General features: G+C 45.7%; 8 protein-coding genes across 8 annotated transcripts; 4 read left to right on the top strand and 4 right to left on the bottom strand.

The window, feature by feature from the left end:
• The first annotated feature begins 5,238 nt into the window (after positions 1-5,238).
• Positions 5,239-5,744, top strand: LOC138968083 (histone H3). Its single transcript, XM_070340646.1, has one exon. The coding sequence runs from the start codon at positions 5,239-5,241 to the stop codon at positions 5,647-5,649; it is 411 nt and encodes a 136-aa protein (XP_070196747.1). The 3' UTR covers positions 5,650-5,744.
• A 482-nt stretch (positions 5,745-6,226) lies between these two features.
• LOC138968084 (histone H4) lies at positions 6,227-6,881 on the bottom strand. Its single transcript, XM_070340647.1, has one exon. It carries the CDS (start codon positions 6,836-6,838, stop codon positions 6,527-6,529), a length of 312 nt encoding a protein of 103 aa, XP_070196748.1. The 5' UTR covers positions 6,839-6,881; the 3' UTR covers positions 6,227-6,526.
• Positions 6,882-9,058: 2,177 nt separating this feature from the next.
• LOC138968085 (histone H2A-like) lies at positions 9,059-9,940 on the bottom strand. Its single transcript, XM_070340648.1, has one exon. It carries the CDS (start codon positions 9,829-9,831, stop codon positions 9,349-9,351), a length of 483 nt encoding a protein of 160 aa, XP_070196749.1. The 5' UTR covers positions 9,832-9,940; the 3' UTR covers positions 9,059-9,348.
• A 4,122-nt stretch (positions 9,941-14,062) lies between these two features.
• LOC138968086 (histone H2B, gonadal) lies at positions 14,063-14,536 on the top strand. The gene has a single exon (XM_070340649.1). It carries the CDS (start codon positions 14,102-14,104, stop codon positions 14,468-14,470), a length of 369 nt encoding a protein of 122 aa, XP_070196750.1. The 5' UTR covers positions 14,063-14,101; the 3' UTR covers positions 14,471-14,536.
• A 5,443-nt stretch (positions 14,537-19,979) lies between these two features.
• Positions 19,980-20,485, top strand: LOC138968088 (histone H3). The gene has a single exon (XM_070340650.1). The coding sequence runs from the start codon at positions 19,980-19,982 to the stop codon at positions 20,388-20,390; it is 411 nt and encodes a 136-aa protein (XP_070196751.1). The 3' UTR covers positions 20,391-20,485.
• Positions 20,486-20,967: 482 nt separating this feature from the next.
• LOC138968089 (histone H4) lies at positions 20,968-21,622 on the bottom strand. Its single transcript, XM_070340651.1, has one exon. The coding sequence runs from the start codon at positions 21,577-21,579 to the stop codon at positions 21,268-21,270; it is 312 nt and encodes a 103-aa protein (XP_070196752.1). The 5' UTR covers positions 21,580-21,622; the 3' UTR covers positions 20,968-21,267.
• Positions 21,623-23,807: 2,185 nt separating this feature from the next.
• LOC138968473 (histone H2A-like) lies at positions 23,808-24,702 on the bottom strand. Its single transcript, XM_070341045.1, has one exon. The coding sequence runs from the start codon at positions 24,578-24,580 to the stop codon at positions 24,098-24,100; it is 483 nt and encodes a 160-aa protein (XP_070197146.1). The 5' UTR covers positions 24,581-24,702; the 3' UTR covers positions 23,808-24,097.
• On the top strand, positions 24,703-25,177 carry LOC138968474 (histone H2B, gonadal). Its single transcript, XM_070341046.1, has one exon. The coding sequence runs from the start codon at positions 24,743-24,745 to the stop codon at positions 25,109-25,111; it is 369 nt and encodes a 122-aa protein (XP_070197147.1). The 5' UTR covers positions 24,703-24,742; the 3' UTR covers positions 25,112-25,177.
• The last annotated feature ends 1,992 nt before the right edge of the window (positions 25,178-27,169 follow it).

The following is a 27,169-nucleotide window of genomic DNA, read 5'->3' on the forward strand; positions in this document are numbered from 1 at the left end:
AAATAATGCATAATAAGCAACATCGAACAGTTAACATGCTCTATAAAGCGCAATTAATATTTACGATTCTAGTGTCCATAATGGCAGGAAAAACAGGGAAAGAAAATATTTTACCGTGCGGTAAAAACCTAACAGTACTACAGTGGAACTGTCGCAGCCTAAATAAAAATATCTTGTATCTGACCCAATTTTTAAGCCAAAATAAATGCGACGTCCTCTGTATACAGTCTCCCCTATGCTATTTTAACAAATTACCAAACCTGGAGGGCTTCTATTACCCACCTGTTATTGACCTTAAAGACAAAGGCAAATGGCTAAAAGTGGTAACATATATTAAGTGCGGGCTATCGTACGAAGCCATAAAATCGCCGGTAACACCTAACCCACTCGGACACTCCTGTGCCGTCCAGATACCATCAAAATACGGCAAAAAAATCAACTTAGTAAATGTTTATTATCCTAAGGGATGCAGCAAAATAGAGGATTCAGCATGGCTGACTGAGCTAAACGAAAATGCAGGCCACTGGATGATAGTGGGAGATTTTAATGACCATCACAACATGTGGGACCCTTATGTTAAAAACAAAACCAGCCACCTCGCTGACAACATAAATAACTCTCTTCTACAATTACTAAACGACGGTTCCGTTACTCGGATACCGGACGTTCACAATCATAAACCCTCTGCCATAGACCTGTCCCTGGTCAGCACGGACATCTACCTAAATTCTGACTGGACAGTCTTTCCAGACACCCTGCAATCCGACCACCTAGCTATTTTGATTACCCTGTATAACACTGACCCCGGACATGAAAATAAAAATAGGAAAGCAGAGTATAATTACAACTTAGCGGACTGGTCGCTTTTTCAACAGCTACTACAAAAACCCTCAGCAGAGGACGTTCAAGATAACGATATCGAAATATATTATAACAACTTGCGAAACTGCATTATAGACGCAGCTGACCGTAGCATACCTAAAAAAACATTTAAAAAGTTCACAGGTAAAACCCAGCCTGCCTCCTGGTGGAATGAGGAATGTCAGGAAGCCATAGATAACAAACGCCTTATCACCCAAAGATTTCTAAAGAATCAAAATAACATAAATTATGACCTGATGAAACATCATCAGAGAAATTGCAGTAAGGTAACTGCCCAAGCCAAGCTGAAGGACTGGTCAAACTTCGTGTCAGAAAACATAACATCATATAGAGACTCCAGTAAGGTATGGAAAAAGATAAAACAGCACAAAGGTAGATTTAAACTTCCAGATAAACCCCTTAACGATAACGGCAGATTAACGGTAGGAGACAGGGATAAGGCGGACGTGCTGGCTGAGACCTTCTCCCGGGTTAGTAAATTAAAGTACATGGAACCAGACAAACTGCATTTCCGTACTGAAATGGAAAAAGATTTTAAACACCCAGAGCCAGATAATAGCAATCCCATAAACTGTGCCATGTCTGTCTCGGAATGCGGGAAGGCCATTAAACAAATAAAGCAGGCGAAGAAGGCCCCCGGATCATGCAGAATCTCATATAGTATGATAAAACAACTCCCAAACCATTTTGTAAGTATTCTAACTGACTTTTTTAATACATGTTGGAAAAATGATAAAATTCCTATAGCCTGGAAACAAGCACAAGTCGTGGCGATCCCCAAAGTAGGGAAACCCAAAAACCTTCCCAGCAGTTACAGACCGATCTCACTCACCCCCCACTTAGGGAAAATCTATGAACGTATTATCAAAAACAGGATGGAGTACTTCCTTGACAAAAATAACATTATTCCGCCCTGCCAGGCAGGCTTTCGCAAAGGACGATCCTGCACAGACCACGTGGTACGGCTGGTGGAAAAAATGAAAAAAACATTAACAAGTAAAAACAAAACCCTACTAACTACCTTTTTCGACGTAAAGAAGGCCTACGATACCGTCTGGCACGCCCGCCTACTCGTTAAAATCCAGCGGCTGGGAATCACAGGCCACACGTACAACTTTATTAAAGATTTCATAACAGGTAGATCCATGCAGGTTAAAGTGGGCGACGCTCTCTCTTACCCACACCCCTTAGAAATGGGGGTACCCCAGGGCAGTATAATTGCTCCGATTCTCTTCAGTGTCATGCTCCATGACATAGACCTAGTAGACGTGAAAGGTGCAACCGTCCTACTGTATGCAGACGATATGGTCATCATTGACACACAAAAACCTAGAATTTATAACAAAACAGAACCCAAAATGAATCCTTTTCAAACCAAGGTAAATAACCTGATAGATTACATGCACCTAAATGGCTTCGACCTCTCTGCAGAGAAAACAGTATTCATGGTTGTATCCAGGCATAAAGTGTTATTAGATAACTGTCGCCTTACAGTGGGTGACATTAAACTAAAACCAAGCAAAACCGTGAAATTCTTAGGGGTCGTCATTCATAGAAACCTGCTCTGGGGCCCCCACATAAACCACCTTGTAGAAAAAGCAAACAAAGTAATTAGCGTGATAAAATTTCTGCGAGCGGAACCATGGGCCAGGGGACAGAAGTTTTTAACAGACATAGTTAAAGCACTTGTCCGGTCACGCCTCACATATGGCCAAGAAGCCTTTTTCGCTGCCCCTAAATCAGACCTTAAACTGCTGGAAACAGTAGAGTTAAAAGCCCTAAAAATTGCACTCAATATACCCAGATCGGCAAACAACAAAGCAACATATGATGAGGTGGGCTGGCTAAGCCTAGCTGAAGAAAGAAAGTTGCGGGCAACACAATATGTATTAAGAGCCACGGCAACTGACTCTAACCCCACAAATGAAGTACTGACAGACGACTTCACCCAGTTTAATAACATAAAGTATACCTGGCTAAGAGAGAAATCCCAAAGACAGTATGATAAAATCTACCCAATATGGGAGTATGCCAAACCAGTCCTAAAAAAAGTTAATCTAGAGACTGAAGATATAGTAAGACACAACGCTCCTATGCACCCCCCCTGGCTACTCGAAATACCATCTATTGCGGACAGTCTACCCATAGACTTAAAAAAATCGGATAACCCCCTGCTTGCGGGATCGGTAGCTAAAGAGCTGATAAACACCAAGTATGTACACTTTTTAAAAGTATATACGGACGGGTCAAAATTAAGCGACGGCTCAGTGGGCTGTGCGTTTGTAATTCCCGACCTCCAAATTACTAAAAGGTTTAAATTAAACGATGGTGTTTCCATTTTCACAGCAGAATTATTCGCCATTTATATGGCGCTTTCCTACGTAAATGACCTTACTAACAAACCGTTCGCAGTAGTAGTCTGCACAGACTCTAAATCCTCCCTCCAAGCACTCCAGTCAGAAACAAAAAACAGATCAGAAATTCAGACAGAGATTAAATTCCTGGCCCATCAAATTATCATCACTGGGACCGAACTACAACTCCAGTATGTTCCCTCACACACAGGCATACGAGGAAACGACCTAGCGGACTGTGCGGCGAAGGAAGCCGCACTCTTACATAAACAGTTTGTCATAAACTTAAAAGTCTCCCTGTCAGAGGCCAGCTCTAAAATTATTAACTTACTAAACAAGGAACAAAATCAAGGGGAAGAGAGGGACAGGTTCCCTGTACTCCCCCTCTCTCTACTAACCATGTTCAGGAAAATCAGAACAAACAGCTGTTTATACACATTTATCAAACCCCTCTGCGCATGCGGAGAGCTTGTAAATTTTCACCACATTTTCACGGCATGTCCACATACAACATACTTTCACAGGCTACATGAACACATAAAAACACTCAATCTCACACCTACACAATGTCTCCATCATCATAAAGACCTAGGGTGGAGCCATGTTAAACTGGTCTGCAAAACAATATACACATCACCGCTCGGGAAGTGGTTCTAAAAACAAACTAGTTCTACATATCTAAACGACGTAGCCAGTATATTGATACCCTCCAAATGCCTGCGCCCCACAAGGGAGCGCTCCCATTGGCCGGTTCCCCACTGGGGGCCGGAGCACTGGCGATGTCCAAAAATAGCTCAACTACCATGCCCCAACATCTCTCCTGCATAGTGCGACGAAGCCACAGCCCAGTGCGACGGGCCCACAGCCCCCGACCTTCACCCCAGCCTAACAGAACGGACGGGCTTAAAACACAGTACCGGGTACAAAAAGGCTCTAAACCGGTCCATCCCCCCCACCTCCCTGTGCGTACAGTAGGTACGCGTCCCTGTCCCACACCTCCCCCACTCCACCCCCACCCCAGAAGGAAGGGGGCTCGTGTCCTGGCGTCTACCCATTATACTCTCTACCATATTCCAACTACTCAGTTGGTGTGCGAGCTCGCCAGCACCCCCCCGCCGGGAGCGAAGGGCATCCCTGCTCCACCTGGCACGGGTGTAGCTGTGCACCGCACACCAAACACCCATATAAAAAGAGACGCTCCTCACCACCATACTCCAACCTCTCGCCTATCTGGTGTGCGCGTCCCGCCGGTGTCCGCCCAACGGGAGCGACGGGCCCGTTACCACCCCTCCCTCCAACCTCATCCCCCCTCCCCTCTCCGCCTCTTCCTGAGGGTGGGTCACCGAGCACCGCACACCAAGACTCACCCAAATTAAGACACCTAATGAATAAACTAAAACTAATTTACTAGATTATTTGTAGATAAACAAACCTATTTTACTTTAAGAGGACTCAGGTCCACTCTTACCATTCCTTTTTTATTCTATTATGTGTTTAGGGTACGAATGACAGAATGAAAGATCTATGTTGTATATATATGTTATATGTTTAAAGGCAAGGCAACCTCTGTATATATGTAAATTGCTGAGACATATTAACTTCAATTTGAAGTAACTGGACTTTTAAAACTTTTTATCAGAGTGGCTCTGAAATTTTATCAATTTTTTAAACACAACTTTGGAAATAATAAAGAATCAAAAAACTCTTTTAATCCCCCCTCCCCCACAAAGTGTCTCGCGTGGCGAAGGGTACGTGCTCATATCGCACAAAAAGAAACAACATTTTATAACAAACCCTTTTATCAAACAACTTTTAACATCCAAACAACTCCAACCCATCATGCTCCGGCCCACTCCCCCCTCCCCCCACCCCCCCCCCCCCCACAATACAGCGTATAACCAAATCATGTCCCAATATAGGTCCTTAGTTACCTGGGAGGACGTTAAACCCCAAATTCTCTCTCTCTCTCTCTCCTGGCCGCTCAGTCGACTCTAACTTCGAAATGGCACGTACCAAGCAAACCGCCCGTAAATCCACCGGAGGAAAAGCTCCTCGCAAACAGCTGGCAACCAAGGCCGCTCGCAAAAGCGCCCCTGCCACTGGAGGAGTCAAGAAACCTCATCGTTACAGGCCTGGAACTGTGGCTCTTCGTGAGATCCGTCGTTACCAGAAGAGCACCGAGCTCCTGATCCGCAAGCTGCCCTTCCAGCGTCTGGTGCGCGAAATCGCCCAGGACTTCAAGACAGACCTGCGCTTCCAGAGCTCTGCCGTCATGGCTCTGCAGGAGGCCAGCGAGGCTTACCTGGTCGGTCTCTTTGAGGACACCAACCTGTGCGCCATCCATGCCAAGCGTGTCACCATCATGCCCAAGGACATCCAGCTGGCCCGCCGTATCCGCGGAGAGCGTGCTTAAGTTGCCCCTCCAACGGTTCCGACTCCTCCAAACCCGGCTCTTTTCAGAGCCACCTTCATTTTTCCCAAAAGAGTTGGTCTGCTCTCGTTGCCATCCTAATTGTTACACTCGTAGCAACCATAAACATTTCCTTTCAACACCCTCCCTAAGTACTCGCACTATAGTCACACTCCATTTAACGAACCAAAAACTCCAGCCCTTGTGTTGTCCCTGCGCATATGATCATTTCAAACCCCTATTTGTCATCTGTATTTGACCAAACATCAACAGCTAATGCATTTCAACAATTTGCCTTCTCTCTCTGCCCTATGGACGGCTTTCTTGTCCAAAATGAGCACTCTCACTACAAAATCATGGTCAAGAATGCATTATTTCTATCCCGCAAATCGTTACTTTCTATCTCTAATGCAACACAACACCAATGGGAGGGATCCCTTTCTCTATGAGTGAAGCTCTGTGTGATGAGCACAAATGAATGAGCACGTCATAATCCATTCTGCTTGTGCGCCTATCGACACTGGTTGGCATCAAATTGACCCCGTCTGTGGCTTGAAGCGCTCCAATTTGATATCAATAAGTGATCATTTTATTTGCCTCTCATCATTTTCTTGACAGTTCCCTTTCGCTCAGTTGCAATCATACATCCAACCCCCTGCCCTCCCTCCTTCTCTTTTGTTTACGTAGCCAACACTTGTATAGATTTACGACGACACTATCAATGACAAAACAATAACAAACAATAGTGTTTTAATATGTAAACACGAAGGAGTTAGCAGTGGCAACGAGACACATTCAGCCCCTCTTGGGAAAATGAAGGTGGTCCTAAGAAGGACCGGAGAAGGGTTATTGTGGATGCGAGATCCGCGACTTGATGCGTCTAACCACCGAAGCCGTACAGAGTACGACCCTGGCGTTTGAGGGCGTAGACCACATCCATGGCGGTCACAGTCTTCCTCTTGGCGTGCTCAGTGTACGTGACGGCATCACGGATCACGTTCTCCAGGAATACCTTGAGAACTCCGCGAGTCTCCTCGTAGATGAGACCAGAGATACGCTTGACACCGCCACGGCGAGCCAGACGACGGATAGCGGGCTTGGTGATACCCTGGATGTTATCACGCAAAACTTTCCTGTGACGCTTGGCGCCCCCCTTTCCGAGACCCTTTCCTCCTTTACCACGGCCAGTCATGATGAATGTTTCTACGAGTCGTGCGATTCGAGAATGCTTCTCAGCTCGCCGGCGCAGCCGCCTTATATACAGCAGACGCGGGCCCGTGAGAAAGCAAAACACCGCTCCACAAGCGTGAACTTTGATTGGCTGAGAGAGCGAAGAGTCGCCTCGCTCTATTTTCACACCCACTGTCTGTGTCTGTGTCTGTGTCTGTGTCTGTGTCACTGGTCACTGTCACTGGTCACTGTCACTGGTCACTGTCCACTGTCACTGTCAGCAAATGTCTTCAGCTCAAGTAAAACACATCATATCTCAAATTGCTCATACCCAGCCCCAACCTGCAATGTGAAAAGTCTGTGTGGCAGGAATTGCAGCTATATGATCATTTAGATACATTGCTGCAAAGAAGGACATCATTATCATTATCATTATAGCCTGCGGCACATCGATTCAAGTTGTACATTCTCCATGTGAATGTGATGCAACTTGAAGCCTGCTCACTTGAAACGTTGCTTGTTGGCGTAGCAACTCGATTCACCTTACCTTCTTCGTCTTCTTGTTCTTGTTCTTGTTCTTTTTGTTCTTGTTCTTGTTCTTCTTCTTCTGCCTTCGTGGGCTGAAACTCCCACGCACACTCGTGTTTTTGCACGAGTGGAATTTTACGTGTATGACCGTTTTTTCCCCGCCATTAAGGCAGCCATACGCCGCTTTCGGAGGAAGCATGCTGGGTATTTTCGTGTTTCTATAACCCACCGAACTCTGACATGGATTACAGGATCTTTTCCGTGCGCACTTGGTCTTGTGCTTGCGTGTACACACGAAGGGGGATACGCCACTAGCAGGTCTGCACATAAGTTGACCTGGGAGATCGGAAAAATCTCCACACTTAACAGGCCGGGCCTGGATTCGATCCCTCGACCTTCCGATTACTAGAGGCCGACGTCTTACCACCCCGCCACAGCGCCCGTCGGATTCACCTTATCAATTAGGCTTCACATTCACTTGTCATCCACGTTTGTTTTGATGCGATCACCTACCGTAGGCAGGGTTCAGGCAGGCACCCGTGGTGCATGTGGTTGTTGGACAAAAGCGTTTTTGTGGCTGTGATTTGTGCATGCCTTGACTATTTTCATCTGTACAACATTGTGTATGTATGTATGTATGTATGTATGTATGTATGTATGTATGTATGTATGTATGTATGTATGTATGTATGTATGTATGTATGTATGTATGTATGTATGTATGTATGTATGTATGTATGTATGTATGTATGTATGTATGTATGTATGTATGTATGTATGTATGTATGTATGTATGTATGTATGTATGTTCCTGATATGACTTTATCTATGTGATTTGCTGGATGGCACAAAGCAGCCTCTGCCTGATAATAATAAAACAAGTCGCGTAAGGCAAAAATACTTTTTCAGCAAGACCGTATATTCGTAGCATCGTAAGTCCACCGCTCGTGGCAAAGGCAGTGAAATTGACAAGAAGAGCGGGGTAGTTAGTAGTTGCGCTGAGAAGGATAGCACGCTTTTCTGTACCTCTCTTCGTTTTAACTTTTTGAGCGTGTTTTTAATCCAAACATATCATATCTATATGTTTTTGGAATCAGGAACGGACAAGAAATAAGATGAAAGTGTTTTTAAATTGATTTCGAAAATTTAATTTTCATCATAATTTTTATATTTTTAATTTTCAGAGCTTGTTTTTAATCCAAATATAACATATTTATATGTTTTTGGAATCACAAAATGATGAAGAATAAGATGAACGTAAATTTGGATCGTTTTATAAAAAAATTGCTAAAACAAATACATCCGGGGATATCATTCCCAGGAACTCTCATGTAAAATGTCATAAAGATCGGTCCAGTAGTTTGGTCTGAATCGCTCTACACACACACGCACAGACAGACAGACAGACAGACAGACAGACAGACAGACAGACACAGACAGACACAGACACACAGAGACACACCGAGACACACAGACACAGACACACACAGACACACAGACACACAGACACAGACACACACAGACACACAGACACATACATACATACATACATACATACATACATACATACATACATACATACATACATACATACATACATACATACATACATACATACATACATACATACATACATACATACGACCCTCGTCTCGATTCCCCCTCTATGTTAAAACATTTAGTCAAAACTTGACTAAATGTAATGAGGGTTTATTAATTTTAACCCTTGGTCTATTCGCACTTTCATGACGACTTGTTGTGATGCTGATTATTATTGAATTTGTGTATGTGTAATGATGTTGTTTACGTCTGAATTGTGTAGTGGCTATAAGTAATAACAACCCCCAAAACGGCTGGGACATTGACGACAAAAAACAAAACCAAAACAACACAACACCACTTTTTCACTGGCAAAGCAAGCAACGAGACGTCTATCTCTCTTGGGAAAAAATAGGTGGTCCTGAGAAGGACCTGTTGTAGAAGAAGGTGAAAGAGGCAAAGTTGTTATGCCTTGCCACCGGGAGCCTTGGTCTGGGACTTCTTGGGCAGAAGCACAGCCTGGATGTTGGGCAGCACACCACCCTGGGCGATGGTCACACCCGACAGAAGTTTGTTCAACTCCTCGTCGTTGCGGATGGCCAGCTGCAGGTGACGGGGGATGATTCTCGTCTTCTTGTTGTCGCGGGCAGCGTTGCCTGCCAACTCCAGGACCTCAGCGGCCAAGTACTCGAGCACGGCAGCCAGGTACACGGGGGCACCGGCACCCACACGCTCGGCGTAGTTGCCCTTGCGCAACAGACGGTGGATACGACCCACGGGGAACTGAAGTCCAGCACGGGACGAGCGAGACTTGCTCTTTCCCTTAACCTTTCCTCCTTTGCCGCGACCAGACATGATGCAAGTTGGATGATGTTTGAAAAATTCGTACGCAAAGCGAACGAATCCAATAATGCCAACGCCGACGCGACCGACCCCTTTTATACCCATCACTAGCCCTCCAACTGCACGTCGAGTCAACGGCAAAATCCACCAATGGCGAGCGCCCCTTTGGCGGCACTGCCGGCGCGAGTGTTTGCGCACTGTATAAAAGAGCGCGGTCGGCTTGAGGAGAGTAGTGTACATGACCTCTCCTCCCCGGACGTGAATGCATATTATGATAACCTGCGCACGTGTATCCTGGGAGCGGCAGACGTCAGCATACCTAAAAAATCTAGTGGCAACGGACGCGCCCGTTCCCAGCAAGTTTCTTGGTGGAACGAGGAGTGCGACGTTGCCATAAAAGATAAACGGTACTTTATCCGTAAATACTTGGTAAACAGTAACCAGTTTAATTATAGATTAATGAAAGATTCACAGGCTGAGTGCAATCGTATTATTGCCTCAGCAAAACTTAAAGATTGGGAGCTATTCTGTGCAGAAAACGCCCACACTTATAAAGACACTGTTAAAGTGTGGCAAAGAATAAAACAATTTAAAAGACGTCGTACTACGCCCGATAAGCCGCTCAAAGTAGGCCAGCGCCTGACTGCCAACAACTCAGAGAAGGCAGAGGCGCTGGCTGAAACGTTCGCCCGGGCTAGTCAAAGTCGTTTCCTTAACCCAGACTGCTTAAAATACCGTCTTAACCAGGAAGAGGGTTTCGTGCACCCCGCCTGTGACGACGACTTGCCTGTCAATAGCGAACTCCGTTTTACAGAGCTAGCTACAGTCATTAGACAGCTAAAGTCAGTCAAGAAGGCGGCTGGTGCCGACCCGATCTGCTATCAGATGATTAAGCACTTCCCGGACTGCTTTCTTAAAACCCTCCATACGTTTTTTAACTTCTGTTGGTTAAGTAACCAGATCCCTTGTGCGTGGAAGGAGGCCCAGGTGGTGGGCATCCCCAAAAACGGGAAACCGGGCGATCTCCCCACCAGCTATAGGCCCATCTCCCTAACGCCCCACCTGGGTAAGCTCTATGAGCGACTCGTCCACAGGAGGCTCGAGTTTTACCTTCAGCGGAATCACATAATACCTAAATGCCAGGCCGGCTTTAGAAAGGGCCGGTCCTGCACGGACCATGTTGTCAATTTTGTTGAACGCATAAGGAAAACTCTAGCCTATAAAACTAACTCACTGCTAGGTACCTTTTTTGATGTAAAGGGTGCCTACGACAGTGTCTGGCACAACAGGTTACTCCAAAAGCTTAAAAATATTGGCCTGTCAGGCCACATATATAATTTCATTAAAACCTTTATTTCTGACAGAACGTTACACGTTAAAGTCGGTTCTGCTCTCTCTGCGTCCCATAAACTGGACATGGGGGTGCCCCAGGGGAGTATTATCGCCCCGGCCCTGTTCAGTATTATGTTGCACGATATTGACAGTGTGGACGTGGGGGGAGCGACCGTCCTACTTTATGCTGACGATCTAGCCCTCCTGGATACCAAAAAGCCTATTCCTAGAGGGGCCAAAGGTAGAAAGGACGAGATCTCTATGGACAGCTACCAGACCAATGTTGATAATCTATGTGGGTACATGACCTTAAATGGTTTTGCCCTAGCCCCTGAGAAAACTGTTTTTTTCGTCGCTAGTCGACAACAACTTCTCCATAAAAATGCTTTATAACTGTAAACAATAAAATCATCAAACCAAGTAACACCGTAAAATTCCTAGGTGTTACGGTTGAAAAAAATCTTTCATGGTCTGTCCATATTGAGAATCTCGTCCAAAAAGCCCAACGTGCGTTAGGTATATTAAAAATACTAAATAGTGAACCCTGGGCCCGAGGCCAAAAGTTTCTCCTGACCATCGTCAATGCGCTGATCAGATCACGCTTGACGTACGGTCAGGAGGCTTTCTTTTCCGCCAGCGCAGAGGCCCTAGGCCGCCTCCGTGGGGTGGAGTGCAAGGCGCTTCGCATAGCGCTGGGGCTCCTCCCCTGGTCCAGCCACTCGGCTGTGTACCAGGAGGCTGGCTGGATGAGTCTTGATGACAAACGCCGCCTCTGCGCTGCGCGTTACTATGTGCGTGCGGGACGTGTGGACAACACGGTAGACGATGTACTAGAAGATTTCCCACAATATGAAAATATGCCAGTTACAAATAAACGGGGTCTCCGTGTGATGACAAGGTGTCAGCCACTGATAAATTATATTCAACCCATCATAAACCACAGCATAACTAATAAAGTCATACCTGAAAAAATACCTGTTCCTCCTTACCCCCCCTGGCTGCTTGAAACGCCTGCTTTTCATTGCGACCTGGGGACGGAGGCCACAAAGCAGGATAACCCTCATTTTCTGGCCATGTTGGCCAATGACCTTCTTCACAAGAAATTTTCCCAACACCTAAAGATATTTACAGACGGCTCTAAGCTGGATAATGGGAGGGTAGGCTGCGCCTTTGTCATCCCGGAACTAAAAGTCACTAAACACTACCGCCTGAATGACGGAGTGTCTATTTTTACAGCTGAACTTTTTGCCATTCTTATGGCCCTCACATACATTAATGATATTCCAGTTAACCCCCATAGTATAGTTTTATGCACTGACTCTCTGTCCTCAGTACAAGCGCTTCTGTACGGTTCCAGTAACCGTATGGAGGTGCTATACGATATAAAATTAATCTGCCATCAAATTATTTCTGCTGGCACCCCCGTGGACATACAGTGGGTTCCGTCCCACGTAGGGCTCACGGGGAACGAAATGGCTGACGCTGCCGCCAAATTGGCGACAGGGTCCCCTGATGTGACCACAGACGTAGGCTTTTCCCTCCCGGAGGTTTACTCCAAGCTCTATGCAGCAGGGAGGGCCTTAGTACCTAACCATGTTATTAAACTTGAGACACCCACGTTCCCCTCAGCACTAACCCAAATATTTAGGAGACTCCGCACTAGAGCCACAAAGTTTAAAATCTTTAAACCATTGTGCTCGTGCGGGTCTCCCATCAGCTATAACCACATTTTTGAAAATTGCAACGCCAATATCATTTCTTTTAGAGTCCTGCGCGATCATGGCCTAGCCTTTGGACTAGGCCCGCAGGACTACCTAACAAAACATAAAGACCTGGGCTGGTCGCACTCTCTTTTGATGTGTCGATCGGTCTACCACTCAACCATGGGAGCGTGGGTGTAGTCTGCCGTTGTCCACACTCCTGCCGCACCTTAGGGTTAGACGTCTCCTGCCCCCGTTCACCATCCCCAGCCTAACAGAACGGACGGGCTATAAATACAGTGCCGCGTTCAAAAAGGTTCTCAACCGGTCCATCCCCCAACTCCCAGTGTGTACAGGTTGGTACACACTTCCCTATCCCACCTTCCCCACTCCACCCCTACCCCAGGAGGACGGGGGATTGTGTTGAGACGTCGCCCTAACTTTACCACACCTCAACATTCGCCACCATATTATGTGTACCAGCGCCCGCCGAGTGGGGATCGAAGGACAGTGCTTGTTCCACCCTACAGGCGGGTGACTGTACACCAGACCTTTTTGTTGGTGTGCGAGATCTCGCCGGTACCCGTCTGCCGGGAGCGAAGGGCGTCCCCTGCTCCACCTGGCGGGCGGGGTGCCGTGCACCGCACACCAACACACACTCATACTTGTTCCTTTTTAGCCATAACATTTTAATAAACTGTTGTAACAATATTCCCGTCGCTATATAACCTTGATTGGTTGAAGGCGACGTTAAACACCAAACAAAGCTTTTAAACTCAGCTTTTAAGAATACACGCTATTTTATCAAAAGCTGTGGGCATTCTGATCCGGCGGCGGCCTCGGCCGCTCTCTTTTTTATCACCAGAAGAACGGTTGTTCCTCTCTAAATTTACTCGTTGTATTTATGTTTTGTCTTCTCGCTGTTTTGTGCGTGAGAATGAAACCTTTAACTCTATCCCTTTATATCAATCACCATCATCATGTACATAGTGTTTATATCCCTCCATCGGACTTTTATTTTTTATGATAAGGTGGTCCTGAGTTTTATCAATTTTAACAGCGGAAAAAAATAAATATACATTCCTTTATTGGCCCATCCCCACCACAAGCGTGTGAAAATATATTCCCTTACCATATTCTTTTATCCAACAGATGTTATCACTAATTTATAGCGGATTTCAATTCTGCACCTCCCTTGTAGACAGGTGCCCCTTCCTTCCTCCCTCCCAAAGCCAATAGCGTATGAACAAATCCCCTCCCTAATGGACGCATGTCCGTGGGACAGAAGCATCATCCTCGGCGGCGCTACCTTTTGCGACTCACAACCCGCAGACGAATCAACCATGCCACCCAAAGTTAGCTCCAAAGGCGCCAAGAAGGCCGGCAAGGCCAAGGCTGTTCGCTCCGGCGACAAGAAGCGCAAGAGGAAGAGGAAGGAAAGCTACGCCATCTACATCTACAAGGTGCTCAAGCAGGTGCACCCCGACACTGGCATCAGCAGCAAGGCCATGTCTATCATGAACAGCTTCGTCAACGATATCTTTGAGAGAATCGCCGCTGAAGCTTCCAGACTGGCCCACTACAACAAGCGCTCCACCATCACCAGTCGGGAGATCCAGACCGCGGTCCGCCTCCTCCTCCCCGGTGAGCTGGCCAAGCACGCCGTCAGTGAGGGCACCAAGGCCGTCACCAAGTACACCAGCAGCAAGTAGACTCTTAAAACTGCTGTTTGGCCAAACCGGCAAACGTAAAACACACAGGTCCTTCTCAGGACCACCCACTTTTTCCAGAGAGAGATGAATTTCTCGTTGCCAACGAACCAACTCAATACACACTCAATACACAATACACAATACACAATACATGTACACAACAATGTCTCTCTCTCCTTCCCTATATTTAATTTAGTAGTCAAGGAACCAACGGATCCAACGGATCCAACATCTATCTCGGGGACAAAACTCCATTATAATATTTACCCATTATAATGTAAAAGCGTATAAGCATATAGTAAACATCCAACAAATAACCAAAACTACATAAACAAACAAAAAAATCACTTGTCAACCGTCAAATTAGTGTCATCAATATCCGCCGGCCGGCGTCACTACAATCTGTCTACTACAGCACTGTCACTGCATCAAACCGCTATCACCGCAAAACTGGCTTGCTACCTACATCGTCATCGTCATCGTCATCGTCATCGTCATCGTCATCGTCATCGTCATCCTACAAATCATTTACTATATATCTCACGCATCTCACAAAACTCAACCAACTTTTACCAACCCTCAAAATATATCTGGTACTTTTATGGTGTTCTTTCTTTGTTGTTCTTTGTTGTAGTTCTTTGTGGTTAAAATAACACGTGAATAAACAGAGAAATCAAACGCCTACCTCGCCACTCAGACACAACGGACAAAATACCTGTTACTCTGTTGCAGTTTTCTAACACTAATTAGCGGCACACCCATTACTTTGCACAAAGTCGCCAGCCTCTTATGTGTAGCATATGTTCTCTCCTTCGCTGTCTCTCAAATTCCTACTGTCAAAACGTGTGCCGCTCGTAAAAGTGTTCACTTCACTTTTTCACAACTGCTTCTTTCGTTTTTGTCACCTTGCGCGCCCTGCTCGTATAACATGTAAAGAACTCGTCTTTGTACATACACACTTTTTTACAAGAGCGTTCACCTCAGCATTTATTTAGCTGTGAGCTGTGCACGCGTGTGTTAAGGTTTCATTTTTGTGTGCTTGCTTGTCAGTTTGTACGTTCCTTTCTTTCTTTATCATACTTTGTACCTGGTACTTTTGACGGCACACACACACACACACACACACACACACACACACACACACACACACACGCACGACAGCACAGCACAGAGACCCCCCAAAAAGTGGCCCTGTACGGTAATGTTGCTTGAATCTTCGGCTGATGTCTCCACGGCTTTCATTGGCTAAAATCAGAGCGGCGCGCCAGGGCTGCGAATGCCTTTCCCATATAAAACGTCTCTCTAGTTCCTGGCTGCTTTTATAGATAACAAACGCCTTATCACCCAAAGATTTCTAAAGAATCAAAATAACATAAATTATGACCTGATGAAACATCATCAGAGAAATTGCAGTAAGGTAACTGCCCAAGCCAAGCTGAAGGACTGGTCAAACTTCGTGTCAGAAAACATAACATCATATAAAGACTCCAGTAAGGTATGGAAAAAGATAAAACAGCACAAAGGTAGATTTAAACTTCCAGATAAACCCCTTAACGAAAACGGCAGATTAACGGTAGGAGACAGGGATAAGGCGGACGTGCTGGCTGAGACCTTCTCCCGGGTTAGTAAATTAAAGTACATGGAACCAGACAAACTGCATTTCCGTACTGAAATGGAAAAAGATTTTAAACACCCAGAGCCAGATAATAGCAATCCCATAAACTGTGCCATGTCTGTCTCGGAATGCGGGAAGGCCATTAAACAAATAAAACAGGTGAAGAAGGCCCCCGGATCATGCAGAATCTCATATAGTATGATAAAACAACTCCCAAACCATTTTGTAAGTATTCTAACTGACTTTTTTAATACATGTTGGAAAAATGATAAAATTCCTATAGCCTGGAAACAAGCACAAGTCGTGGCGATCCCCAAAGTAGGGAAACCCAAAAACCTTCCCAGCAGTTACAGACCGATCTCACTCACCCCCCACTTAGGGAAAATCTATGAACGTATTATCAAAAACAGGATGGAGTACTTCCTTGACAAAAATAACATTATTCCGCCCTGCCAGGCAGGCTTTCGTAAAGGACGATCCTGCACAGACCACGTGGTACGGCTGGTGGAAAAAATGAAAAAAACATTAACAAGTAAAAACAAAACTCTACTAACTACCTTTTTCGACGTAAAGAAGGCCTACGATACCGTCTGGCACGCCCGCCTACTCGTTAAAATCCAGCGGCTGGGAATCACAGGCCACACGTACAACTTTATTAAAGATTTCATAACAGGTAGATCCATGCAGGTTAAAGTGGGCGACGCTCTCTCTTACCCACACCCCTTAGAAATGGGGGTACCCCAGGGCAGTATAATTGCTCCGATTCTCTTCAGTGTCATGCTCCATGACATAGACCTAGTAGACGTGAAAGGTGCAACCGTCCTACTGTATGCAGACGATATGGTCATCATTGACACACAAAAACCTAGAATTTATAACAAAACAGAACCCAAAATGAACCCTTTTCAAACCAAGGTAAATAACCTGATAGATTACATGCACCTAAATGGCTTCGACCTCTCTGCAGAGAAAACAGTATTCATGGTTGTATCCAGGCATAAAGTGTTATTAGATAACTGTCGCCTTACAGTGGGTGACATTAAACTAAAACCAAGCAAAACCGTGAAATTCTTAGGGGTCGTCATTCATAGAAACCTGCTCTGGGGCCCCCACATAAACCACCTTGTAGAAAAAGCAAACAAAGTAATTAGCGTGATAAAATTTCTGCGAGCGGAACCATGGGCCAGGGGACAGAAGTTTTTAACAGACATAGTTAAAGCACTTGTCCGGTCACGCCTCACATATGGCCAAGAAGCCTTTTTCGCTGCCCCTAAATCAGACCTTAAACTGCTGGAAACAGTAGAGTTAAAAGCCCTAAAAATTGCACTCAATATACCCAGATCGGCAAACAACAAAGCAACATATGATGAGGTGGGCTGGCTAAGCCTAGCTGAAGAAAGAAAGTTGCGGGCAACACAATATGTATTAAGAGCCACGGCAACTGACTCTAACCCCACAAATGAAGTACTGACAGACGACTTCACCCAGTTTAATAACATAAAGTATACCTGGCTAAGAGAGAAATCCCAAAGACAGTATGATAAAATCTACCCAATATGGGAGTATGCCAAACCAGTCCTAAAAAAAGTTAATCTAGAGACTGAAGATATAGTAAGACACAACGCTCCTATGCACCCCCCCTGGCTACTCGAAATACCATCTATTGCGGACAGTCTACCCATAGACTTAAAAAAATCGGATAACCCCCTGCTTGCGGGATCGGTAGCTAAAGAGCTGATAAACACCAAGTATGTACACTTTTTAAAAGTATATACGGACGGGTCAAAATTAAGCGACGGCTCAGTGGGCTGTGCGTTTGTAATTCCCGACCTCCAAATTACTAAAAGGTTTAAATTAAACGATGGTGTTTCCATTTTCACAGCAGAATTATTCGCCATTTATATGGCGCTTTCCTACGTAAATGACCTTACTAACAAACCGTTCGCAGTAGTAGTCTGCACAGACTCTAAATCCTCCCTCCAAGCACTCCAGTCAGAAACAAAAAACAGATCAGAAATTCAGACAGAGATTAAATTCCTGGCCCATCAAATTATCATCACTGGGACCGAACTACAACTCCAGTATGTTCCCTCACACACAGGCATACGAGGAAACGACCTAGCGGACTGTGCGGCGAAGGAAGCCGCACTCTTACATAAACAGTTTGTCATAAACTTAAAAGTCTCCCTGTCAGAGGCCAGCTCTAAAATTATTAACTTACTAAACAAGGAACAAAATCAAGGGGAAGAGAGGGACAGGTTCCCTGTACTCCCCCTCTCTCTACTAACCATGTTCAGGAAAATCAGAACAAACAGCTGTTTATACACATTTATCAAACCCCTCTGCGCATGCGGAGAGCTTGTAAATTTTCACCACATTTTCACGGCATGTCCACATACAACATACTTTCACAGGCTACATGAACACATAAAAACACTCAATCTCACACCTACACAATGTCTCCATCATCATAAAGACCTAGGGTGGAGCCATGTTAAACTGGTCTGCAAAACAATATACACATCACCGCTCGGGAAGTGGTTCTAAAAACAAACTAGTTCTACATATCTAAACGACGTAGCCAGTATATTGATACCCTCCAAATGCCTGCGCCCCACAAGGGAGCGCTCCCATTGGCCGGTTCCCCACTGGGGGCCGGAGCACTGGCGATGTCCAAAAATAGCTCAACTACCATGCCCCAACATCTCTCCTGCATAGTGCGACGAAGCCACAGCCCAGTGCGACGGGCCCACAGCCCCCGACCTTCACCCCAGCCTAACAGAACGGACGGGCTTAAAACACAGTACCGGGTACAAAAAGGCTCTAAACCGGTCCATCCCCCCCACCTCCCTGTGCGTACAGTAGGTACGCGTCCCTGTCCCACACCTCCCCCACTCCACCCCCACCCCAGAAGGAAGGGGGCTCGTGTCCTGGCGTCTACCCATTATACTCTCTACCATATTCCAACTACTCAGTTGGTGTGCGAGCTCGCCAGCACCCCCCCGCCGGGAGCGAAGGGCATCCCTGCTCCACCTGGCACGGGTGTAGCTGTGCACCGCACACCAAACACCCATATAAAAAGAGACGCTCCTCACCACCATACTCCAACCTCTCGCCTATCTGGTGTGCGCGTCCCGCCGGTGTCCGCCCAACGGGAGCGACGGGCCCGTTACCCCCCCTCCCTCCAACCTCATCCCCCCTCCCCTCCCCGCCTCTTCTTGAGGGTGGGTCACCGAGCACCGCACACCAAGACTCACCCAAATTAAGACACCTAATGAATAAACTAAAACTAATTTACTAGATTATTTGTAGATAAACAAACCTATTTTACTTTAAGAGGACTCAGGTCCACTCTTACCATTCCTTTTTTATTCTATTATGTGTTTAGGGTACGAATGACAGAATGAAAGATCTATGTTGTATATATATGTTATATGTTTAAAGGCAAGGCAACCTCTGTATATATGTAAATTGCTGAGACATATTAACTTCAATTTGAAGTAACTGGACTTTTAAAACTTTTTATCAGAGTGGCTCTGAAATTTTATCAATTTTTTAAACACAACTTTGGAAATAATAAAGAATCAAAAAACTCTTTTAATCCCCCCTCCCCCACAAAGTGTCTCGCGTGGCGAAGGGTACGTGCTCATATCGCACAAAAAGAAACAACATTTTATAACAAACCCTTTTATCAAACAACTTTTAACATCCAAACAACTCCAACCCATCATGCTCCGGCCCACTCCCCCCTCCCCCCACCCCCCCCCCCCCCACAATACAGCGTATAACCAAATCATGTCCCAATATAGGTCCTTAGTTACCTGGGAGGACGTTAAACCCCAAATTCTCTCTCTCTCTCTCTCTCCTGGCCGCTCAGTCGACTCTAACTTCGAAATGGCACGTACCAAGCAAACCGCCCGTAAATCCACCGGAGGAAAAGCTCCTCGCAAACAGCTGGCAACCAAGGCCGCTCGCAAAAGCGCCCCTGCCACTGGAGGAGTCAAGAAACCTCATCGTTACAGGCCTGGAACTGTGGCTCTTCGTGAGATCCGTCGTTACCAGAAGAGCACCGAGCTCCTGATCCGCAAGCTGCCCTTCCAGCGTCTGGTGCGCGAAATCGCCCAGGACTTCAAGACAGACCTGCGCTTCCAGAGCTCTGCCGTCATGGCTCTGCAGGAGGCCAGCGAGGCTTACCTGGTCGGTCTCTTTGAGGACACCAACCTGTGCGCCATCCATGCCAAGCGTGTCACCATCATGCCCAAGGACATCCAGCTGGCCCGCCGTATCCGCGGAGAGCGTGCTTAAGTTGCCCCTCCAACGGTTCCGACTCCTCCAAACCCGGCTCTTTTCAGAGCCACCTTCATTTTTCCCAAAAGAGTTGGTCTGCTCTCGTTGCCATCCTAATTGTTACACTCGTAGCAACCATAAACATTTCCTTTCAACACCCTCCCTAAGTACTCGCACTATAGTCACACTCCATTTAACGAACCAAAAACTCCAGCCCTTGTGTTGTCCCTGCGCATATGATCATTTCAAACCCCTATTTGTCATCTGTATTTGACCAAACATCAACAGCTAATGCATTTCAACAATTTGCCTTCTCTCTCTGCCCTATGGACGGCTTTCTTGTCCAAAATGAGCACTCTCACTACAAAATCATGGTCAAGAATGCATTATTTCTATCCCGCAAATCGTTACTTTCTATCTCTAATGCAACACAACACCAATGGGAGGGATCCCTTTCTCTATGAGTGAAGCTCTGTGTGATGAGCACAAATGAATGAGCACGTCATAATCCATTCTGCTTGTGCGCCTATCGACACTGGTTGGCATCAAATTGACCCCGTCTGTGGCTTGAAGCGCTCCAATTTGATATCAATAAGTGATCATTTTATTTGCCTCTCATCATTTTCTTGACAGTTCCCTTTCGCTCAGTTGCAATCATACATCCAACCCCCTGCCCTCCCTCCTTCTCTTTTGTTTACGTAGCCAACACTTGTATAGATTTACGACGACACTATCAATGACAAAACAATAACAAACAATAGTGTTTTAATATGTAAACACGAAGGAGTTAGCAGTGGCAACGAGACACATTCAGCCCCTCTTGGGAAAATGAAGGTGGTCCTAAGAAGGACCGGAGAAGGGTTATTGTGGATGCGAGATCCGCGACTTGATGCGTCTAACCACCGAAGCCGTACAGAGTACGACCCTGGCGTTTGAGGGCGTAGACCACATCCATGGCGGTCACAGTCTTCCTCTTGGCGTGCTCAGTGTACGTGACGGCATCACGGATCACGTTCTCCAGGAATACCTTGAGAACTCCGCGAGTCTCCTCGTAGATGAGACCAGAGATACGCTTGACACCGCCACGGCGAGCCAGACGACGGATAGCGGGCTTGGTGATACCCTGGATGTTATCACGCAAAACTTTCCTGTGACGCTTGGCGCCCCCCTTTCCGAGACCCTTTCCTCCTTTACCACGGCCAGTCATGATGAATGTTTCTACGAGTCGTGCGATTCGAGAATGCTTCTCAGCTCGCCGGCGCAGCCGCCTTATATACAGCAGACGCGGGCCCGTGAGAAAGCAAAACACCGCTCCACAAGCGTGAACTTTGATTGGCTGAGAGAGCGAAGAGTCGCCTCGCTCTATTTTCACACCCACTGTCTGTGTCTGTGTCTGTGTCTGTGTCTGTGTCACTGGTCACTGTCACTGGTCACTGTCACTGGTCACTGTCCACTGTCACTGTCAGCAAATGTCTTCAGCTCAAGTAAAACACATCATATCTCAAATTGCTCATACCCAGCCCCAACCTGCAATGTGAAAAGTCTGTGTGGCAGGAATTGCAGCTATATGATCATTTAGATACATTGCTGCAAAGAAGGACATCATTATCATTATCATTATAGCCTGCGGCACATCGATTCAAGTTGTACATTCTCCATGTGAATGTGATGCAACTTGAAGCCTGCTCACTTGAAACGTTGCTTGTTGGCGTAGCAACTCGATTCACCTTACCTTCTTCGTCTTCTTGTTCTTGTTCTTGTTCTTTTTGTTCTTGTTCTTGTTCTTCTTCTTCTGCCTTCGTGGGCTGAAACTCCCACGCACACTCGTGTTTTTGCACGAGTGGAATTTTACGTGTATGACCGTTTTTTCCCCGCCATTAAGGCAGCCATACGCCGCTTTCGGAGGAAGCATGCTGGGTATTTTCGTGTTTCTATAACCCACCGAACTCTGACATGGATTACAGGATCTTTTCCGTGCGCACTTGGTCTTGTGCTTGCGTGTACACACGAAGGGGGATACGCCACTAGCAGGTCTGCACATAAGTTGACCTGGGAGATCGGAAAAATCTCCACACTTAACAGGCCGGGCCTGGATTCGATCCCTCGACCTTCCGATTACTAGAGGCCGACGTCTTACCACCCCGCCACAGCGCCCGTCGGATTCACCTTATCAATTAGGCTTCACATTCACTTGTCATCCACGTTTGTTTTGATGCGATCACCTACCGTAGGCAGGGTTCAGGCAGGCACCCGTGGTGCATGTGGTTGTTGGACAAAAGCGTTTTTGTGGCTGTGATTTGTGCATGCCTTGACTATTTTCATCTGTACAACATTGTGTATGTATGTATGTATGTATGTATGTATGTATGTATGTATGTATGTATGTATGTATGTATGTATGTATGTATGTATGTATGTATGTATGTATGTATGTATGTATGTATGTATGTATGTATGTATGTATGTATGTATGTATGTATGTATGTATGTATGTATGTATGTATGTATGTATGTATGTATGTATGTATGTATGTATGTTCCTGATATGACTTTATCTATGTGATTTGCTGGATGGCACAAAGCAGCCTCTGCCTGATAATAATAAAACAAGTCGCGTAAGGCAAAAATACTTTTTCAGCAAGACCGTATATTCGTAGCATCGTAAGTCCACCGCTCGTGGCAAAGGCAGTGAAATTGACAAGAAGAGCGGGGTAGTTAGTAGTTGCGCTGAGAAGGATAGCACGCTTTTCTGTACCTCTCTTCGTTTTAACTTTTTGAGCGTGTTTTTAATCCAAACATATCATATCTATATGTTTTTGGAATCAGGAACGGACAAGAAATAAGATGAAAGTGTTTTTAAATTGATTTCGAAAATTTAATTTTCATCATAATTTTTATATTTTTAATTTTCAGAGCTTGTTTTTAATCCAAATATAACATATTTATATGTTTTTGGAATCACAAAATGATGAAGAATAAGATGAACGTAAATTTGGATCGTTTTATAAAAAAATTGCTAAAACAAATACATCCGGGGATATCATTCCCAGGAACTCTCATGTAAAATGTCATAAAGATCGGTCCAGTAGTTTGGTCTGAATCGCTCTACACACACACGCACAGACAGACAGACAGACAGACAGACAGACAGACAGACAGACAGACACAGACAGACACAGACACACAGAGACACACCGAGACACACAGACACAGACACACCGACACACCGAGACACACAGACACAGACACACACAGACACACAGACACATACATACATACATACATACATACATACATACATACATACATACATACATACATACATACATACATACATACATACATACATACATACATACATACGACCCTCGTCTCGATTCCCCCTCTATGTTAAAACATTTAGTCAAAACTTGACTAAATGTAATGAGGGTTTATTAATTTTAACCCTTGGTCTATTCGCACTTTCATGACGACTTGTTGTGATGCTGATTATTATTGAATTTGTGTATGTGTAATGATGTTGTTTACGTCTGAATTGTGTAGTGGCTATAAGTAATAACAACCCCCAAAACGGCTGGGACATTGACGACAAAAAACAAAACCAAAACAACACAACACCACTTTTTCACTGGCAAAGCAAGCAACGAGACGTCTATCTCTCTTGGGAAAAAATAGGTGGTCCTGAGAAGGACCTGTTGTAGAAGAAGGTGAAAGAGGCAAAGTTGTTATGCCTTGCCACCGGGAGCCTTGGTCTGGGACTTCTTGGGCAGAAGCACAGCCTGGATGTTGGGCAGCACACCACCCTGGGCGATGGTCACACCCGACAGAAGTTTGTTCAACTCCTCGTCGTTGCGGATGGCCAGCTGCAGGTGACGGGGGATGATTCTCGTCTTCTTGTTGTCGCGGGCAGCGTTGCCTGCCAACTCCAGGACCTCAGCGGCCAAGTACTCGAGCACGGCAGCCAGGTACACGGGGGCACCGGCACCCACACGCTCGGCGTAGTTGCCCTTGCGCAACAGACGGTGGATACGACCCACGGGGAACTGAAGTCCAGCACGGGACGAGCGAGACTTGCTCTTTCCCTTAACCTTTCCTCCTTTGCCGCGACCAGACATGATGCAAGTTGGATGATGTTTGAAAAATTCGTACGCAAAGCGAACGAATCCAATAATGCCAACGCCGACGCGACCGACCCCTTTTATACCCATCACTAGCCCTCCAACTGCACGTCGAGTCAACGGCAAAATCCACCAATGGCGAGCGCCCCTTTGGCGGCACTGCCGGCGCGAGTGTTTGCGCACTGTATAAAAGAGCGCGGTCGGCTTGGCGGCGCTACCTTTTGCGACTCACAACCCGCAGACGAATCAACCATGCCACCCAAAGTTAGCTCCAAAGGCGCCAAGAAGGCCGGCAAGGCCAAGGCTGTTCGCTCCGGCGACAAGAAGCGCAAGAGGAAGAGGAAGGAAAGCTACGCCATCTACATCTACAAGGTGCTCAAGCAGGTGCACCCCGACACTGGCATCAGCAGCAAGGCCATGTCTATCATGAACAGCTTCGTCAACGATATCTTTGAGAGAATCGCCGCTGAAGCTTCCAGACTGGCCCACTACAACAAGCGCTCCACCATCACCAGTCGGGAGATCCAGACCGCGGTCCGCCTCCTCCTCCCCGGTGAGCTGGCCAAGCACGCCGTCAGTGAGGGCACCAAGGCCGTCACCAAGTACACCAGCAGCAAGTAGACTCTTAAAACTGCTGTTTGGCCAAACCGGCAAACGTAAAACACACAGGTCCTTCTCAGGACCACCCACTTTTTCCAGAGAGAGATGAATTTCTCGTTGCCAACGAACCAACTCAATACACACTCAATACACAATACACAATACACAATACATGTACACAACAATGTCTCTCTCTCCTTCCCTATATTTAATTTAGTAGTCAAGGAACCAACGGATCCAACGGATCCAACATCTATCTCGGGGACAAAACTCCATTATAATATTTACCCATTATAATGTAAAAGCGTATAAGCATATAGTAAACATCCAACAAATAACCAAAACTACATAAACAAACAAAAAAATCACTTGTCAACCGTCAAATTAGTGTCATCAATATCCGCCGGCCGGCGTCACTACAATCTGTCTACTACAGCACTGTCACTGCATCAAACCGCTATCACCGCAAAACTGGCTTGCTACCTACATCGTCATCGTCATCGTCATCGTCATCGTCATCGTCATCGTCATCGTCATCCTACAAATCATTTACTATATATCTCACGCATCTCACAAAACTCAACCAACTTTTACCAACCCTCAAAATATATCTGGTACTTTTATGGTGTTCTTTCTTTGTTGTTCTTTGTTGTAGTTCTTTGTGGTTAAAATAACACGTGAATAAACAGAGAAATCAAACGCCTACCTCGCCACTCAGACACAACGGACAAAATACCTGTTACTCTGTTGCAGTTTTCTAACACTAATTAGCGGCACACCCATTACTTTGCACAAAGTCGCCAGCCTCTTATGTGTAGCATATGTTCTCTCCTTCGCTGTCTCTCAAATTCCTACTGTCAAAACGTGTGCCGCTCGTAAAAGTGTTCACTTCACTTTTTCACAACTGCTTCTTTCGTTTTTGTCACCTTGCGCGCCCTGCTCGTATAACATGTAAAGAACTCGTCTTTGTACATACACACTTTTTTACAAGAGCGTTCACCTCAGCATTTATTTAGCTGTGAGCTGTGCACGCGTGTGTTAAGGTTTCATTTTTGTGTGCTTGCTTGTCAGTTTGTACGTTCCTTTCTTTCTTTATCATACTTTGTACCTGGTACTTTTGACGGCACACACACACACACACACACACACACACACACACACACACACACACACACACGCACGACAGCACAGCACAGAGACCCCCCAAAAAGTGGCCCTGTACGGTAATGTTGCTTGAATCTTCGGCTGATGTCTCCACGGCTTTCATTGGCTAAAATCAGAGCGGCGCGCCAGGGCTGCGAATGCCTTTCCCATATAAAACGTCTCTCTAGTTCCTGGCTGCTTTTATAGATAACAAACGCCTTATCACCCAAAGATTTCTAAAGAATCAAAATAACATAAATTATGACCTGATGAAACATCACCAGAGAAATTGCAGTAAGGTAACTGCCCAAGCCAAGCTGAAGGACTGGTCAAACTTCGTGTCAGAAAACATAACATCATATAGAGACTCCAGTAAGGTATGGAAAAAGATAAAACAGCACAAAGGTAGATTTAAACTTCCAGATAAACCCCTTAACGATAACGGCAGATTAACGGTAGGAGACAGGGATAAGGCGGACGTGCTGGCTGAGACCTTCTCCCGGGTTAGTAAATTAAAGTACATGGAACCAGACAAACTGCATTTCCGTACTGAAATGGAAAAAGATTTTAAACACCCAGAGCCAGATAATAGCAATCCCATAAACTGTGCCATGTCTGTCTCGGAATGCGGGAAGGCCATTAAACAAATAAAGCAGGCGAAGAAGGCCCCCGGATCATGCAGAATCTCATATAGTATGATAAAACAACTCCCAAACCATTTTGTAAGTATTCTAACTGACTTTTTTAATACATGTTGGAAAAATGATAAAATTCCTATAGCCTGGAAACAAGCACAAGTCGTGGCGATCCCCAAAGTAGGGAAACCCAAAAACCTTCCCAGCAGTTACAGACCGATCTCACTCACCCCCCACTTAGGGAAAATCTATGAACGTATTATCAAAAACAGGATGGAGTACTTCCTTGACAAAAATAACA

The sequence above is a fragment of the Littorina saxatilis genome, linkage group LG6 (genome assembly GCF_037325665.1).
Source record: "Littorina saxatilis isolate snail1 linkage group LG6, US_GU_Lsax_2.0, whole genome shotgun sequence".
In the NCBI taxonomy this organism is placed as follows: domain Eukaryota; kingdom Metazoa; phylum Mollusca; class Gastropoda; order Littorinimorpha; family Littorinidae; genus Littorina; species Littorina saxatilis.

Coding starts and splice junctions, on each gene's coding strand:
- LOC138968083 (XM_070340646.1), top strand. CDS start 5,239: ATGGCACGTACCAAGCAAACCGCCCGTAAATCCACCGGAGGAAAAGCT.
- LOC138968084 (XM_070340647.1), bottom strand. CDS start 6,838: ATGACTGGCCGTGGTAAAGGAGGAAAGGGTCTCGGAAAGGGGGGCGCC.
- LOC138968085 (XM_070340648.1), bottom strand. CDS start 9,831: ATGGGTATAAAAGGGGTCGGTCGCGTCGGCGTTGGCATTATTGGATTC.
- LOC138968086 (XM_070340649.1), top strand. CDS start 14,102: ATGCCACCCAAAGTTAGCTCCAAAGGCGCCAAGAAGGCCGGCAAGGCC.
- LOC138968088 (XM_070340650.1), top strand. CDS start 19,980: ATGGCACGTACCAAGCAAACCGCCCGTAAATCCACCGGAGGAAAAGCT.
- LOC138968089 (XM_070340651.1), bottom strand. CDS start 21,579: ATGACTGGCCGTGGTAAAGGAGGAAAGGGTCTCGGAAAGGGGGGCGCC.
- LOC138968473 (XM_070341045.1), bottom strand. CDS start 24,580: ATGGGTATAAAAGGGGTCGGTCGCGTCGGCGTTGGCATTATTGGATTC.
- LOC138968474 (XM_070341046.1), top strand. CDS start 24,743: ATGCCACCCAAAGTTAGCTCCAAAGGCGCCAAGAAGGCCGGCAAGGCC.